Genomic DNA, 14,077 nt, shown 5'->3' with positions numbered 1-14,077 from the left:
ATAGCAAAATAAGATCATAGGACATATTAACAAATCCACTTGTTCCTTAAGAGATTGTAGAATTTCCCCCAATCTGTGATTTGTTACATTGAGAGAAACAGAAGTTAGGGACTCAGATTTCTAAACCAGTAGTGGAAAACCTTCGCCACTTTTGACAAAATTGATCTTCTAAACAATAAACTATTTTGAAAACGACGCTCTTATCCAATTCATCATCACTGTAATGAATGCAAATACACATAAGCAAAAAGAAATACAATGGAGCATATATCTAAGCTCTCTTTTGTTATAAACAGGGAGTCATAGAATACCTAGTATTCTATAGCTCATTTCTCACCTAAAAAAATCCTAAAGACATCTTACCTTACCAATAAGAGCTGCCCTATAGTATCACTGGGAATGGGTGCCTAAGATTCCACTTGACAGAAAGGCATTTATTTATTCATTTCCCTTTTGGACATTTAGGGAACCAACTTTCCCTGAGTGCTTTGGCAATGGGTTTTTCCCACCTGTTGAATAAATTTAGCAAGTCAGACTTGCAGCCTTGACCTGTGACATTTTTTTTTCTGGACACCAGACTGAATTTAATCTTCAAGAAATGTTACTCAAGAACTTGTGAGACAGCAGTGCGGTCTGTTGGTCAGAAACACACCCCATGTTCAGGACAATCAGGCCAGTAATGAAGGGAACATGGCAGCTTGCGAAAGCCTTTCCCAAATGTAGCAATCATCAGTAGTGAACAACATGTTTTTGAGCTAGTTCTCGGAAGCACAAAAACAGTTGTCATTTAGTAGCATTATCACAGACTCTCATAACTCATGGTCCCCTTCCCCTGGTTTCTGAAGGCAGCAAAAGATTTTATCTATCATTTGGACAGCAATGCAAGCTGTGACAAAACAAGTCAGGACTGTGCGTGCGTCTTTCTTTCCCACCCAGGAAAACTGGGGAAAATCCATAGTAACACGGAAAAAAGGTCCTGGAAATAGTTTGGAAAGGTTTTTAATTTTAAAAAGTTGAGCACCTGTTATATTTCTCAGTCTACTCTCTTGATTTCTATGTTATATGGTTCTGTATTGCCAATTTGAAATAATCTTCTATTAGAAATAAACATTAGCAGTGTGCCATGAAGAAAGAATAATGTAAAACGGTGAGGTTTTGCTATTTCTGAGTAAAGCCATGATGGTCTGAGGAACCATGAAAATCGAAACAAAAAAAGACTGACTTCCATGTGACGTCATCCACTGATCTGAACATTCTAATAATGGACAACTTTTCTACTTTCTCCCAAACACTGTAGCTGGAAAACACTTTGAGCTCTGTGTCAGGAATTGGCAAAATCAGACTTCAGTGCATATTGTGAAAGAGCTAATACACGTCATCAAAATTAAAGCCAATATATTTCACGCACTGGAAAACATACTACATGAATTTCTCAAAGTAGTCGTTTGAAGATACTCCCTTTTGTACTCATTTCTGTCTCACATTTTGTCCTTACAAGTAATCACAGAAAAGAGACTGGTGTATAAAACAACAGCTGAGAAGGAGCTCCGGATAAAATGCCATTTTGGAACAATACAAAAGGAGGAAGTGAGAAGGAAAGTCATATTAATTCCTACTGACCTATTTTCACACTACCCTTGAATGAAAAAAATTCACACTACAGAGAATCACACAAATACGTAAGTCAACTTGAGAAAGAACACAATCCTGCTTTTGCAAGTACTACACCAGAGGAAGTCTAATTAGGCTAACCACATAATTAATTCATTATGAATAAATTCAGACCTGCTTTCAGAAATAAATTATACCTCAGATAATTACTGTTGAAGACTATCGTTTATTTAATTGGTGTGTGAATTATCCAAAAACCTGAACTTTCTCTTCTTATTATGCTTGTGACTATTTCTCATTTAGCTTCAAACAAATCTGGTAACACAGGAACTTAATGGTAACAAAGTACTCTGAAACCAATTTTGCTCCTAGTGGAAAAAAAAATAAAAGATTTCTAATTGTAAACCTTTTGTGAAGTTTTATACTTCTTAAGGCTGGGGATTGTTTTTCTTCATGCTGAGATTAAGATCACAACCTTCATTTCTGTGTGCTGTGAATTATTTTCATTTGCTTCCATGACAACCTATCATATACACCCTTCAGTCTTACCAGCTGTCTCTGAATGAGGATCAGAACAGACCTGTTCCTGGAATATTATAAACACTCCATAGAGTATGATCTGACTTTATGAGTATTTGGGGGAGGTGGAGAACAGAAAGGTAGGATAGTGTGGGAGGGCTATGGGTGGTTGAGCTCAGAAGCTTTCTCTTGCTCACTGGCCAACATCTTTAGTTACTGGATTTACTGTAGTCGAAAAAACACTGAGCACCTTCTCTGGGCCAGTGACTTAGGAGACAAAAAAAGAAATATGGCTGCTGCCACTGTGTTCTTTTTCTACTCCAGTAACTTGAAGGAACACAATAATTAAGTAAACACATACCTGGCCGCTACTCTGTGTGAGGAACTATGTAAATATCTGGGGACATACAAGGGGGCTTCTGCCTTCTGAACAACAGTCTCATGAAAAAACAGACTATAGCCCAGGTGATCATGGAAAGGAATAGGTGTGTCACAGAGATTTGCCAAAAGCACTCGGGAACACGGACGGAGCTGTGGGAAGAGAGTTGGAATAACCCGACAACCCCCAAAATCTTTCCATTTTCTTTGTCAAACAAAAGCTGCCATTGCCTTGATCGAGCCCCACTACCGCATCAGGACTGGAATGTAAAACGGGGTGACCAGAGTCAAACCTGCACCAGGCTGTTCTCTGGAATTGAAGTGATGGTTTTAAAGCTTGTTCTCAGCTTATCCAAGCATGCAGGGACATATTTATCAAAAAGAATAGTTAAGTTGGCCTTTTCTGATTGATGTCGCCTTCTGTCTATCCAACTGGCCACATACCTGAAAAAGAACATAGAAAAGCTTTTATTGAACACTAGGCTTGAAAAGCAGAATTTCACCAACTCAAAAGCTTCCCCCCCCCCCCCCCCCAGCTTGGTGCCACACTTCAGGGACATGTTTAGTGAGTTCATTCTCTTTCTCAAACTGCAAATATTTTTAAATGACCCCTTAAAAACTTGTTTTAAAGGCCACTTTTGCATTAATGAAAAGAATGTAAAAGAAACTCCTAATAGCACTTAGAAGCCAAACATAATAGAGTATAAGTAGGCCATTACTGAGCATTTATAAGGAGGTTGCAGTGTGTCATTTCCTAAGGGACTGAAACTATTTCATAGGGTAGGCCTTATTTATGAAAACAGCTTGGGATTTTTCTTGATTAATCTTGGCATCAAGTATTTAGTGATGACAAATCAGTTACAAATAAAAAGGTGAAAATTCCATAGGGGCTATTTCCAAGTCCCTCCTTTTCCACTGGACTGGATCTAACTTGAACCCGATAGGCAGATAATGTATTTCCACTAAGTGGGTCTGAAATGGTATCTCATGCTCAGGTACATGTGTGTTCATCTGAAGCTTCAAGAATGTTATCAATTTTGATACGTTAATATCTCCCAACATATTAATAAAATCATACTTATCAGTAAAATGAAACATAGCTTCGTAGCTCCTACAGTGGTTTCTAGGGTGAAGTATGTGAAGTTAAATGAAAAAAAATTGCTTGAAAAGTTCTCATCTAATAGGAGGTAGTGATAATAAATACATTTAGCTGCCAGCAGAGAAGCTACACAATTACAGCTTTACTTTGCTATATAAGCAAATCAGATTTCACAATTTTAGTAACAGAAGAAATTAAGGTAAGATAATTATCTTATAAAAGGCTCCCTTTGATTTTTACAAAATGCCACGATAGGGTTCTATGGACTATTCAATCACGCTTCTTCTAAAGTGAGATTTATCAAATATCAGCTGTCAAAACTTTTTCAGGTCTAAGAGAAATTGTCTTCAGTTCAAGTCCGGTTGTATGACGGTAACTTGAGAGAGCATCTCTGGGTGGTGGAGACAGTGGGCACCAAGGAACAATGGAAAACAAGCGTCATTCCTAGAGGTGAAGGCCCAAAGGCTGCATCTACCTCTCAGCTACTGCAACTGCACAGCAGCTGCCAGAAACAGAATCTTAGTGTCCAGAGCTCACTGCGGCAGTGGGGGTGGCAAGAGGACCGCTCGGCAAGACAGAGCTCTGAAGTCAGACAGCCTGGATTTGTATGCCCGCTCTACCATTTTTCACCTGTTACCTTGGGCGAGTTACTTAACCTGTCTGTGCTTCAAGTTTCTCATCTAAGGAGATGATGATACTACAGACGTCCTAAGACTGTTCTGAGAATTAAATGATTTCTCATGTATAAAGTACTTATTTATTTACTTTCGAGAGAGAGAAAAAGCACATATGGGGGAGGGGCAGAGAGAGAGAATCCCAAACAGGCTCTGCACTGGCAGCATGGAGCCTGGTGCGGGGCTCAAGCCCATGAACCGTGAGATCGTGACCTGAGCCCAAACCAAGAGTTGGACGCCCAACCGACTGACCTACCCAGGCACCCCTCTCATGGATAAAGTATTTAGATTACTGTCTGACACAGAACAAATTCTCAATAGATTTTATCCAGCAAAGGGTTGGTTGAATTCAGAGAACTGTGTTCAGATCCTGGCTCAGCCTATCTGTATAGCTCCTAAAGGCAACAGAGTCCAACAGGGCACCAGAGTTGGCAGCGAGTGCTCTGATGGGTAAAACAAATTCAACCTCTACCCCCTGGGTCTCTGGTCTCAGGGGGAGGAGAAGTCTATGCAGGGATAACCAGGAGGTGAAGCCTCAAAAGAGCCAGAGAAGGGAGAAATGACTTTGCACTAGGGGGGCAGGTAAAAACTGCTTCACTAACCCATACTGGCAGTAGCCAAAGTCTCAAAGAGAAAACCTATCAGGCCCACAAGCAATTGTTGCCCTTGTACCAATTACCTCCACAAAGAAGGACATGAGTTCAACCCTACTAGGAGACATGGTAAAAGCTAATCTTGCACACCCCCATCAAAAGGCCCCAAACGACCTCTGCTAGGGGTCAACCATCCCAGAGAGCATAGGGAGTAAAAAAGTCTAGGTCGAATATCAACAGTTTAAAATTTCATGTATAAATTATTGATACATTTTCATAGTTTGTAATAAAAACAGACATTGAGGGACACCTGGGTAGCTCAGTTGGTTGAACATCCAACTCTTGATTTTGGCTCAGGTCACGATCTCACGATTCACGGGACTGAGCCCCGCATCTGGCTCTGTGCTGACAACATGGAGCCTGCTTGGAATTCTCTGGAGCACTCTCTCTCTGCCCCTGCCCTATTCTCTCCCTCTCAAATAAACAAACATTTAAACTGACAATTTCTGATACTTAGCTGTTTTTTTTAAATACATAAAACAAAATAAACATTGAAAAATAGTGAATTTAGAAGCAGACACTATTATCTTTGGCAACGGAAAAAACTGAAGATACAGATCTTTGTTGACAATTCTTTCCACTTTATTTCATTAAAAAGTTCCTTATGGTTTTTAAAAGATGCTATGCATTTGAAGATGACCAAATGACTTACTGCTATTATGACATACAATTGAAAATGACATATGAAAATAACAGGTTTATTTCTTACCTACATAAGAGATCATTGGTGCCCCTGCCTCAGGAAGAAGCCACACTGTGATGCCTTAATGCATCACCTTCATGTCAATATCCAGGTCCCTAAGAGAATCTTTACTTCGTGCTCATTTGCAAATGTGTTCCATATAATCAACTGTGTTGCCCTTCCCTTCTCCAGAAGTGCCATTCATATACCCCATCAAGTCTAAAACCCTCTAGTTTGGAAACCGCCCAGATATACTAGGTTACTCACTAGTCTGGGAACGGAATACTGTCATGTAGGAGAGGTGGAACTCATAGGAGCTCTCTCTATAACATGCCCCCTGTCAGCAAGCTGCAGGTTGCTCTATCATTCACCGTGGCCTGGAAAATTGGCAGCGGTTAGGAGGTGTTGACTGGCAGTGTATGTCAATGATTTCTGCATTGATATGTTCACAAATATATATAGTATGCAAAGATGGAGGACGGGATTTCCGGGGTAGAAGACAGTGAGCTCAGCCAATGCAGGAGAGACTGATGAGACAGACAAAGTCCAAAAAACTAATACAAATGCAAGTAATAAAGGAGTAAGAGTGATCTAAAGATGTGGCTCCCAAAACTTACCTTCCAGTAATCTCTTGGAATCGGACTAAATTCCAGAGATATTCTGACCTTTTCCTATCATCCTCTTTAAGGTAATATGTAGTTTGGTAGATCTTATTTTCAATTATGTTTGCTTAAATAATTTTAAGTTAAGCAACTTAAAGAATTATGAATGAATTTAAATAAGTCACTGCCTGTTTGCTTTTCCTTTTCTACACATTAATCCCTTTCTAACTGGAAAAAAAATCTTGCTCATAGATTCTAGAAATTTTCTTCCAATTCCTGTTCTTTCTCGATTTCTCAAGATCTCAACAGACATATATGAACTGTCCAGTATTTGTCTAGTAGACTTAAGACTCGGAGGTAAAGTAAAATAGTATTTGATTTCTATAGCCAATCACATGGTGATGTGATTTTAAGGTTATTTGTTATCTGACATGGTATGTTCCATGTCTGTTAAGTGTGGATATAAAATTATTTTTTAGAATAGTTCAGAGAATTTAAACAAACATATCTAAGAAGACTACCTGATACTGGCACTACCTTTAGGTCTTAAATGGAATCCCAGAAAGGTATTATCAACAAAATATTTTACCATCTCTTCTATCCACAGTAACCTAGCATTTCCTACAATAAGAATTAAAGAAATATATTTCTAATTGTGCTCACTCAAAAAGCCTAAAAGCAATGACCTATCAGTAGCTATGAGTACACTAAACATCCCTATACTGGATTCTAAATACTGTTGCTTATACAAAAGGTGGTTTCCTCTGGCTCCCTGGAGAAATCACTGAATCCAGCGAGGGTGAAGGAAGAATGAAATGAGTCAGAAGCATTTTGGTTAGCCAGAAAGCCAAGCACTCAAAGATCTACAACGACAGGTGAAAAAGAGCATGTAAGGGGCTGGCCGGAAGGGGTTCTTGATGGCAAATTTGAGACAAAGTGAGCATCTAGCCAGGAAAATGATGGTAATGAATTATAACCCACCGAACTAAAAGAAACCATGAACAGAAAATGATACCTATGAAAAAACAAAGAGGGAGAGATAAAGTGAGAGAGAAAAAGAACGGAAGGGAGAGAGGAGTGGAAGGGAGGAATTTAAGAGGAAAGAAGAGGAGGAATTCTTTATAGGAAAATGTCACTTCATATATATAAATACAATGAATGAATTAGGAAGTCACCACTTTGCAACCACCAATGGGTCACTCTTATAGGCATCTGGCTTGTTTCCCTGAAAACTGTAAGTATCATGAAAGAGAAGGTGGGGGGGGGCGGATATTCTACATCAAGAGAGAAAATACAGACAAGTAAATGCAATGCATGATGATCTTTGTGTTGATACTAGATTAAAAAAAAAAAAAAACCGATAGAAGAAACGTCTTAGTTAACTGAGAAAATGTGAAGAATTTGCCTTCATGGGGCCTCTGGGTGGCTCTCAGTCAGTTAAGTGTCTGACCTCTGCTCAGGTCATGATCCTGTGGTTCGTGAGTTTGAGCCCCACATCAGGCTCTCTGCTATCAGCACAAAGCCTCTTTCAGATCCTCTGTGTCCCCCTCTCTCTGCTCCTTCTCCACTCGCACTCTCTCTCAAACATTAAGAAGAATTTTTAAAAAGAAATATTATGCTTTATTAAATACCACATCAAGGAAAAATTTCTTAGGTATGTTAATTGTACTGCGTTCATGTAGGAGAATATCCTACATGGGGATAATCAACTACTCAGTGGTGAGGGGGCGTAATGTCTCCAACTTACTTCCAGATAATTTAGCAGAAGTAAACCTAAGTAAAAAATATATGTGTGTCTGTGCCTATGAGAGAGTGTACATCCAGAGAGAAAGTAAATACAGTAAAATGGTAACAATTGATAACTGTAGGGGAAAAAAGGATACAGTGGACTACCACCATTTCAAATTTTCTATAATTTCAAATACTTTCAAATTAAAAGTTGGGGGGGGGGTGGGGGAAGAGACCTAAGACATCGGTTTGGAAAACTGGGTTAATAATTCTATTTCAGAAGGTAATTAAGGATTAAATGAGTCAATACGTGCAAAGGTATGATACTATTATCATATAAAAGTAATGACGTATGCAATAAATATGGTGTAAAAGTATATCCCCCAATCTGAAAAACCCATTTTTTTGTAGTTCATTTAAAGTTTCTGGTGGTAGATGGTAAAAATGTAAAAATATCCTTTAGAGAAGAATCCCATCATTTTGGATAATGGCTCTGTGGTCACACACATGAAAATTAAAACTTACCCACTGATCTTGGATAAAACAAAGAAAAAAAAACCTCAGTAAAAATAAAATCTAATGGTGAAGAAAGAGTTGTTAAACTTTCTTAGGAATGCAAATTGGGTGCCTTTTTTAATCAAGTAAGACTCTTTGACTTACTAGATAAAAGTCTTTCTTGAAAAGGGCTTTACACAGCTTTCATTAGCACGAATCTCTATGCGATGCTACTGAGCCTAAACTACATAGACCTTGAGAATCATGAGGTTCATGATTGAAATCAGACCACATCCAGAGGGGGTCCCCTGAAGGAGATGGGGTGTGAGGAATGCCTCTGCAGTGTTTATGGGGGAGTCAAGGGCTAACATAGATGCTCTGTTAGCCAGCCCCCAAACCCACAAAAACATCCTAGGACACAGTCTGAATCCTACCTGGGAAAAGAATCTATCATCAGTTCAAGAAGAACTCTCCACCTTAGACTTTTAAAAATCACTCCTTTCCCCAGATAAATCCAATAAAACACTGTTGGACACAAAAGCCTGGGCATGGCTCTACTTTGCTGTGGAGTCAAGGGATGAGACCTTCGGTGAACAAATCAGTACCCAGAAAAAGCAGCCTGGAGAAGCACGTCAGCCAAGCACGTGGCAGGGAACAGATGTCATCCTGACATCAGGATAACAGGGAAGGATTGCCAGGAGGACTACTGACAAAGGTGTGGGCACGGAGCAGGGAAACTGGAGGGGAAAGTTTTGTGCCATGGGTAATAACCGAGGAGCGGTTAGTGCACCTGTGCCTGCAGGGACAAGGACACGAGGGACTACCAGAATGTGGAAGGGACAAATCTTATAGAAAGACTTTAGAGGAGGGGTGACCTGCAGTTGAGAGACACAGCCATCCTGATGTGACACCGCATGGAAAGAGCCAAGGAAGTAAATAGGCTGACCTCACTCTCCTCTCTCCCTCTCATTCCCTGACAGGGCTTCTCATGGGCCAAACCAACCAGGAGCCAGAGGGCAAGGAGCCCATTGAAGTGGCCCATACAGGACAGCCTGTGGGGGCCAGGGCAGGGGGGAGGGGTGGACAGAAGATTCTGACACCAGTAGCCCTCAAGCACGTGTTCACGTGCGGAGGTCAAACACTCTTTCCACACCTCATAGAGGGAATGCCAGAGGTGCAACACGTGCCGCCCAGGATGGATTATGCCAAGTGTAAGCATTCGAGAGCAGCAAGTGAGCACAATTTGTTCTCCATCAAAGAATTACCACCGTTCAGGTATGGATATCATATGTCTCAGTATGAACACACAAGTTTATACATTAATGTATTTACAGAAAATGATATATCTATATCTTCGTTCTCCATATGAACTATTATTCACTTATTCAACAAATACTGAGTTCTTAACACGTACAAGGTGTGAACAGGGTAATGTCCAACTAAAAATGACAAATCCATACAGGTGTTAATTTCATTATTTTTGTTTAAAAAATGTTTTTAATTTTTTTTAGTTTTTAATTTTTTTTTTTTATTTTTGAGACATAAAGTGAGCAGGGGAGGGCCAGCGAGAGGGGGCAGAAAATCCTAAGCAGGCTCTGCACTGTCAGCATAGAGCCCTACATGGGGCTCAAACTCACAACTGGTGAGATCATAACATGAGTCGAAGTCAGATGCTCAAGTAAGTCACCCAGGCCCTCCTTTCATTATCTTCAAATTAGCCTACTTAATTAGCTTTAAATTTATTTGCTAATACTTCCTTCAAATGATCAGATAAAATTTTAGTTTTTATAGCTAAGACTGAAAAAAGAAATATTCACAAGAATAAAAACAAAAGCAAACTAGATTTAAAAAAATAGGCAAAAGACTAAAATAAGCATTTTCCAGAGAAAATATGCAAATGGCCAATAAGCACATGAAAAGCTGCTCAATAAGACTAATCATTAGGGAAATGTAAATCAAAACCAGAGTGAAACACCATTTCACACCCATTAGGATGACTGTCATAAAAAAGAGAGAAAATTACAAGTGTTGGTAAGAATGTGCAGAAATTGGAACCCTTGTACACCGTTGGGAGGAATGTAAAATGCTGCAGCTACTGTGGAAAACAGTACAGTGGTTCCTCTAAAAATTAAAGCAGGAGTGTTTAGGTGGCTCAGTCAATTAAGTGCCTGACTCTTGGTTTTGGCTCAGGTCATGATCTGGTAGTTTGCGGGCTTGGGATTTCTCTCTTCCTCCCTCTCTGTCCCTCCCTGGCTTGCTCTATCAAAAAATAAATAAACATTAAAAATTTAAGAAAGTTAAAATTAAAAACAGAATTACCATATCAACTGGAAATGCCACCTGTGGGAATATATCCAAAGTAACTGGCAGCAGGGACTCAAAGGCCTATCTGTATACTCATAGCCACAAAAACTATTTTCCATAATCAAAAGGTAGAAGGAGCCCAAGTGTCTATCAACAGAAAGATGGATAAGAAAAATGTGGTATCTACATACAATGGAACATCATTCAGCCTTAAAAAAGAAGGAAATTCTGGAGCATGCTACAACATGGATGAACTTTGAAGGCATTATGCTAACTGAAGTAAGCCCATCACAAGAAGACAATTGCTGTATGATTCCATTTATAAGAGGCATCTGGCATATACATATTCGTAAAGATGGAAAAGAGAAAGGGACTGAGAACAGGGCATATAGGGGAGTTCCTGTGTAATGGGTTCAGGGCTGCAGTTTGGGAAGATGAGAAAAGTTATGGAGAATGATGGTGGTGGTGGTTGCCCGACAATACAAATGTATGTAATGCCACTAAGCTGTACACTTAAAAATGGTTAAAATGGTAAGTACTCACGGATTCCAGCCCAAATCTTGTGGGTTCACATATAGGATACCAGCTCTGGAAACAGTAGCTGGGGTTGCAGTCCTTAAGTGATGAATCTCGAAGAGCAGCCTCATGGAGGGAGTAAGGGCTATGCGCTCATTGCTGGCCAAGGTCAGCACCTGGACAGAACAGCACAGCATAAAAGAGGCCCTCGGTTGTTGAGGGGCAAAAGCAATGAGGCTAACTCACTATCACAACACAAGGTACTTCTCCCATGCCCCCATCCCCAGGAGAAGTGCCAAAAGTACTCCTCTAAGTTAGAAGTGCAGTCTGAGTGAAGATCTCACTTAATCCCAGAGGAGAGCTCACTGACCCTTGAGGAACAAACTCACCAACATGGACCCATTCAGGCCAACCTTTAAATAACTGTGGTAATGACTAAAGAGATGACATGTCTAAAGAGAAGACATTTGTTCTAAGGGTGGATCTACATGAAAAGGCCTGAACACCACAAAAAATAAACTTTCTTTAGAATCTGTAATGCCACAATTATCAAACGCCCTATGGAAACTCATGCAAGTATAAAGATCTCAGACCTATATTTTATGATGAACAATGTCTTAATACAGAAAACAGTAATCACTGCTAATTTAAGGAGATGAGTCATTCTGTTCTGTAGCAATGATGATTACCTTTTTCTTTCTCCTGATCCTAACCATAGACCTTGTGTTGCTTTAAGTGGCGTCTCATGGACCTGGACCATCACTGTTTCTGCTGGGAACACTGGGTCAGCCAGGGCAAAATGCTTAGAAACCCATTATACTCATTCTGTAGCCAGAGAACTACTTAATTTCAATAGCTACATTTCATCAATTCACACAGGGCACAGACTCATCCTTTTATTATCCAAGTATTCCATACTTAATCAAAGATAAGGGAGGGGAAAGTGGGTGATGGGCACTGAGGAGGGCACCTGTTGGGATGAGCACTGAGTGTTGTATGGAAACCAATTCGACAATAGATTTCATATTTAAAAAAAACAAAGATAAGATCTAATAATTTATGCCTGACTCTTAGAAAATGGCAAGGTATGTATGAACTAAGTTCTTAGATATATACCTAACTCTCTTTAAAGGTGGTTAAATCTGGGATGCCTGGGTGGCTCAGCTGGTTCAACATTCGACTTTGGCTTGAGTCAGGGTCTCCCAGTTTGGGACTTCGAGCCCTGCACGGGACTGTCTGCTGGTAGCTTAGAGCTCACTTCAGATCCTCCAAACCCGTCTCTCTACCCATCTCCTGCTTGTACTCTCAAGCACTCTCAAAAATAAATACACATTTTTTAAAAATTAAAAAAAATAGAGGTGGTTAAATCCATACAGCAAGAAAAATGCACCCCCGTCAATTATTTAACAGTGAAATTAAGAGAATTACCAGCAAAGTGCCACTTTCATGGGCACAAAATAAATTTCATTCCTAAAGAATATCAGGCTTAATGATTAAAAGCTAGTATTTAAATCAACAAGTGAACAAAACTCTTACTGCGCTCCAGATGTGATGTTCAAGTTAGCATGGAGATATTACTCACCTTGTTATCATCCATGACAGTGTTTAGTGACTCAATCCACATGGGATCAATATCTCCATCCAGGACTATCCATTTTGGTCCATCACGTTTAAGATTTGCTTGTTCTCGCAGAATAGATGAGAAGAGACCTATAAATTACAAGTAAGTGATCCTAATACATAATGGAGTTGAGGGCTGTTTATTTCTAAACTAAGTTACTATTATTTCTACAGGAAATTCTTTTAATAAGCAAATAAATTTGCTCTGAATTTGTTGCCTCCTTCTGATAAGTGTAATAAATACCTTTAGAGCTACACCGGGAATGCATACCAATGGGCAAGTTTCCCTTCCATGAGGATACACCTTAACTTCTCTGAGCTTCTCCCATGTGTCAAATAAAGATGACAGGAGCTTCCTTGAAGAACAGGTGTGGGGATTTATAGAGAGTAACACACACACAACTCAAAACTTACACCAAATGAAGACATTATCTTTGTCCGTGTACATGTGTTCAGTATCCATTTTAGGCCAGACACTAGTTTATTTCACCTTTCTCCGTTTTTCTGTAACACTATTCATGAGATAGAATTTTGAAGCTAATTCAAAGGTGCTATACATTCTTTGAGAAATTTGGTTGTTGGCATATTACTTCACAAGATGAGAAGATGAAAGAGTTTTATTTAAAAAAAATTATTTAATGTTTATTTATTTTTGAGACAGAGAGAGACAGAGCATGAATGGGAAAGGGTCAGAGAGAGAAAGGGAGACACAGAGTCTGAAGCAGGTTCCAGGCTCTGAGCTGTCAGCACAGAGCCAGATGCGGGGCTTAAACCCACAGACTGTGAGATCATGACCTGAGCCAAAGTCAGAAGCTCAACCGACTGAGCCACCCAGGCACCCCAAGATGAAAGCATTTTAAATCCATAGTCCTCTTTGCTATCACGACTTATGTAGGCATTGTGTGTGTTACATGATGTATTTGATAGTTACTGCTTTTTCAAAACTCAAATATTTAATATGATAAGAACAATGGTTTCAATGCACATACGTGGATGGTTTTTTTTTGCTCTGTGAAATATTTTGTGCAAAAATAAATGACAGTATGTAGAACTACCACCACCACTCATTAAAACACAAAACCCCCAGCAACCTTTTCTAATGATCCCTGATTTGAATGACGTCCACAGGTTTTCAGCATAAACTAGTATTATTCCCTTCCTGCCACAGTCCTTGAAAAAAAAAAAAAAGATAGAAA

At 39.6% G+C, this 14,077-nt stretch overlaps 1 protein-coding gene across 1 annotated transcript in view; it reads right to left on the bottom strand.

The window, feature by feature from the left end:
* Positions 1-14,077, bottom strand: part of DNAH11 (dynein axonemal heavy chain 11) — a 357,765-nt gene that overhangs the window by 172,064 nt on the left and 171,624 nt on the right. Inside the window, exons 41-43 of the mRNA XM_049641609.1 lie at positions 12,844-12,971; positions 11,289-11,437; positions 2,802-2,952 (exon numbers count right to left, since the gene is read on the bottom strand). Of these exons, the coding sequence (XP_049497566.1) occupies positions 2,802-2,952; positions 11,289-11,437; positions 12,844-12,971 (428 nt within the window). The remainder of the gene's footprint in view (positions 1-2,801; positions 2,953-11,288; positions 11,438-12,843; positions 12,972-14,077) is intronic.

This window comes from Panthera uncia, chromosome A2 (genome assembly GCF_023721935.1).
Source record: "Panthera uncia isolate 11264 chromosome A2, Puncia_PCG_1.0, whole genome shotgun sequence".
In the NCBI taxonomy this organism is placed as follows: Eukaryota; Metazoa; Chordata; class Mammalia; order Carnivora; family Felidae; genus Panthera; species Panthera uncia.
The sequence above is the reverse complement of the archived record's forward strand: the minus strand, read 5'-3'. Positions and strand labels throughout refer to the sequence as shown.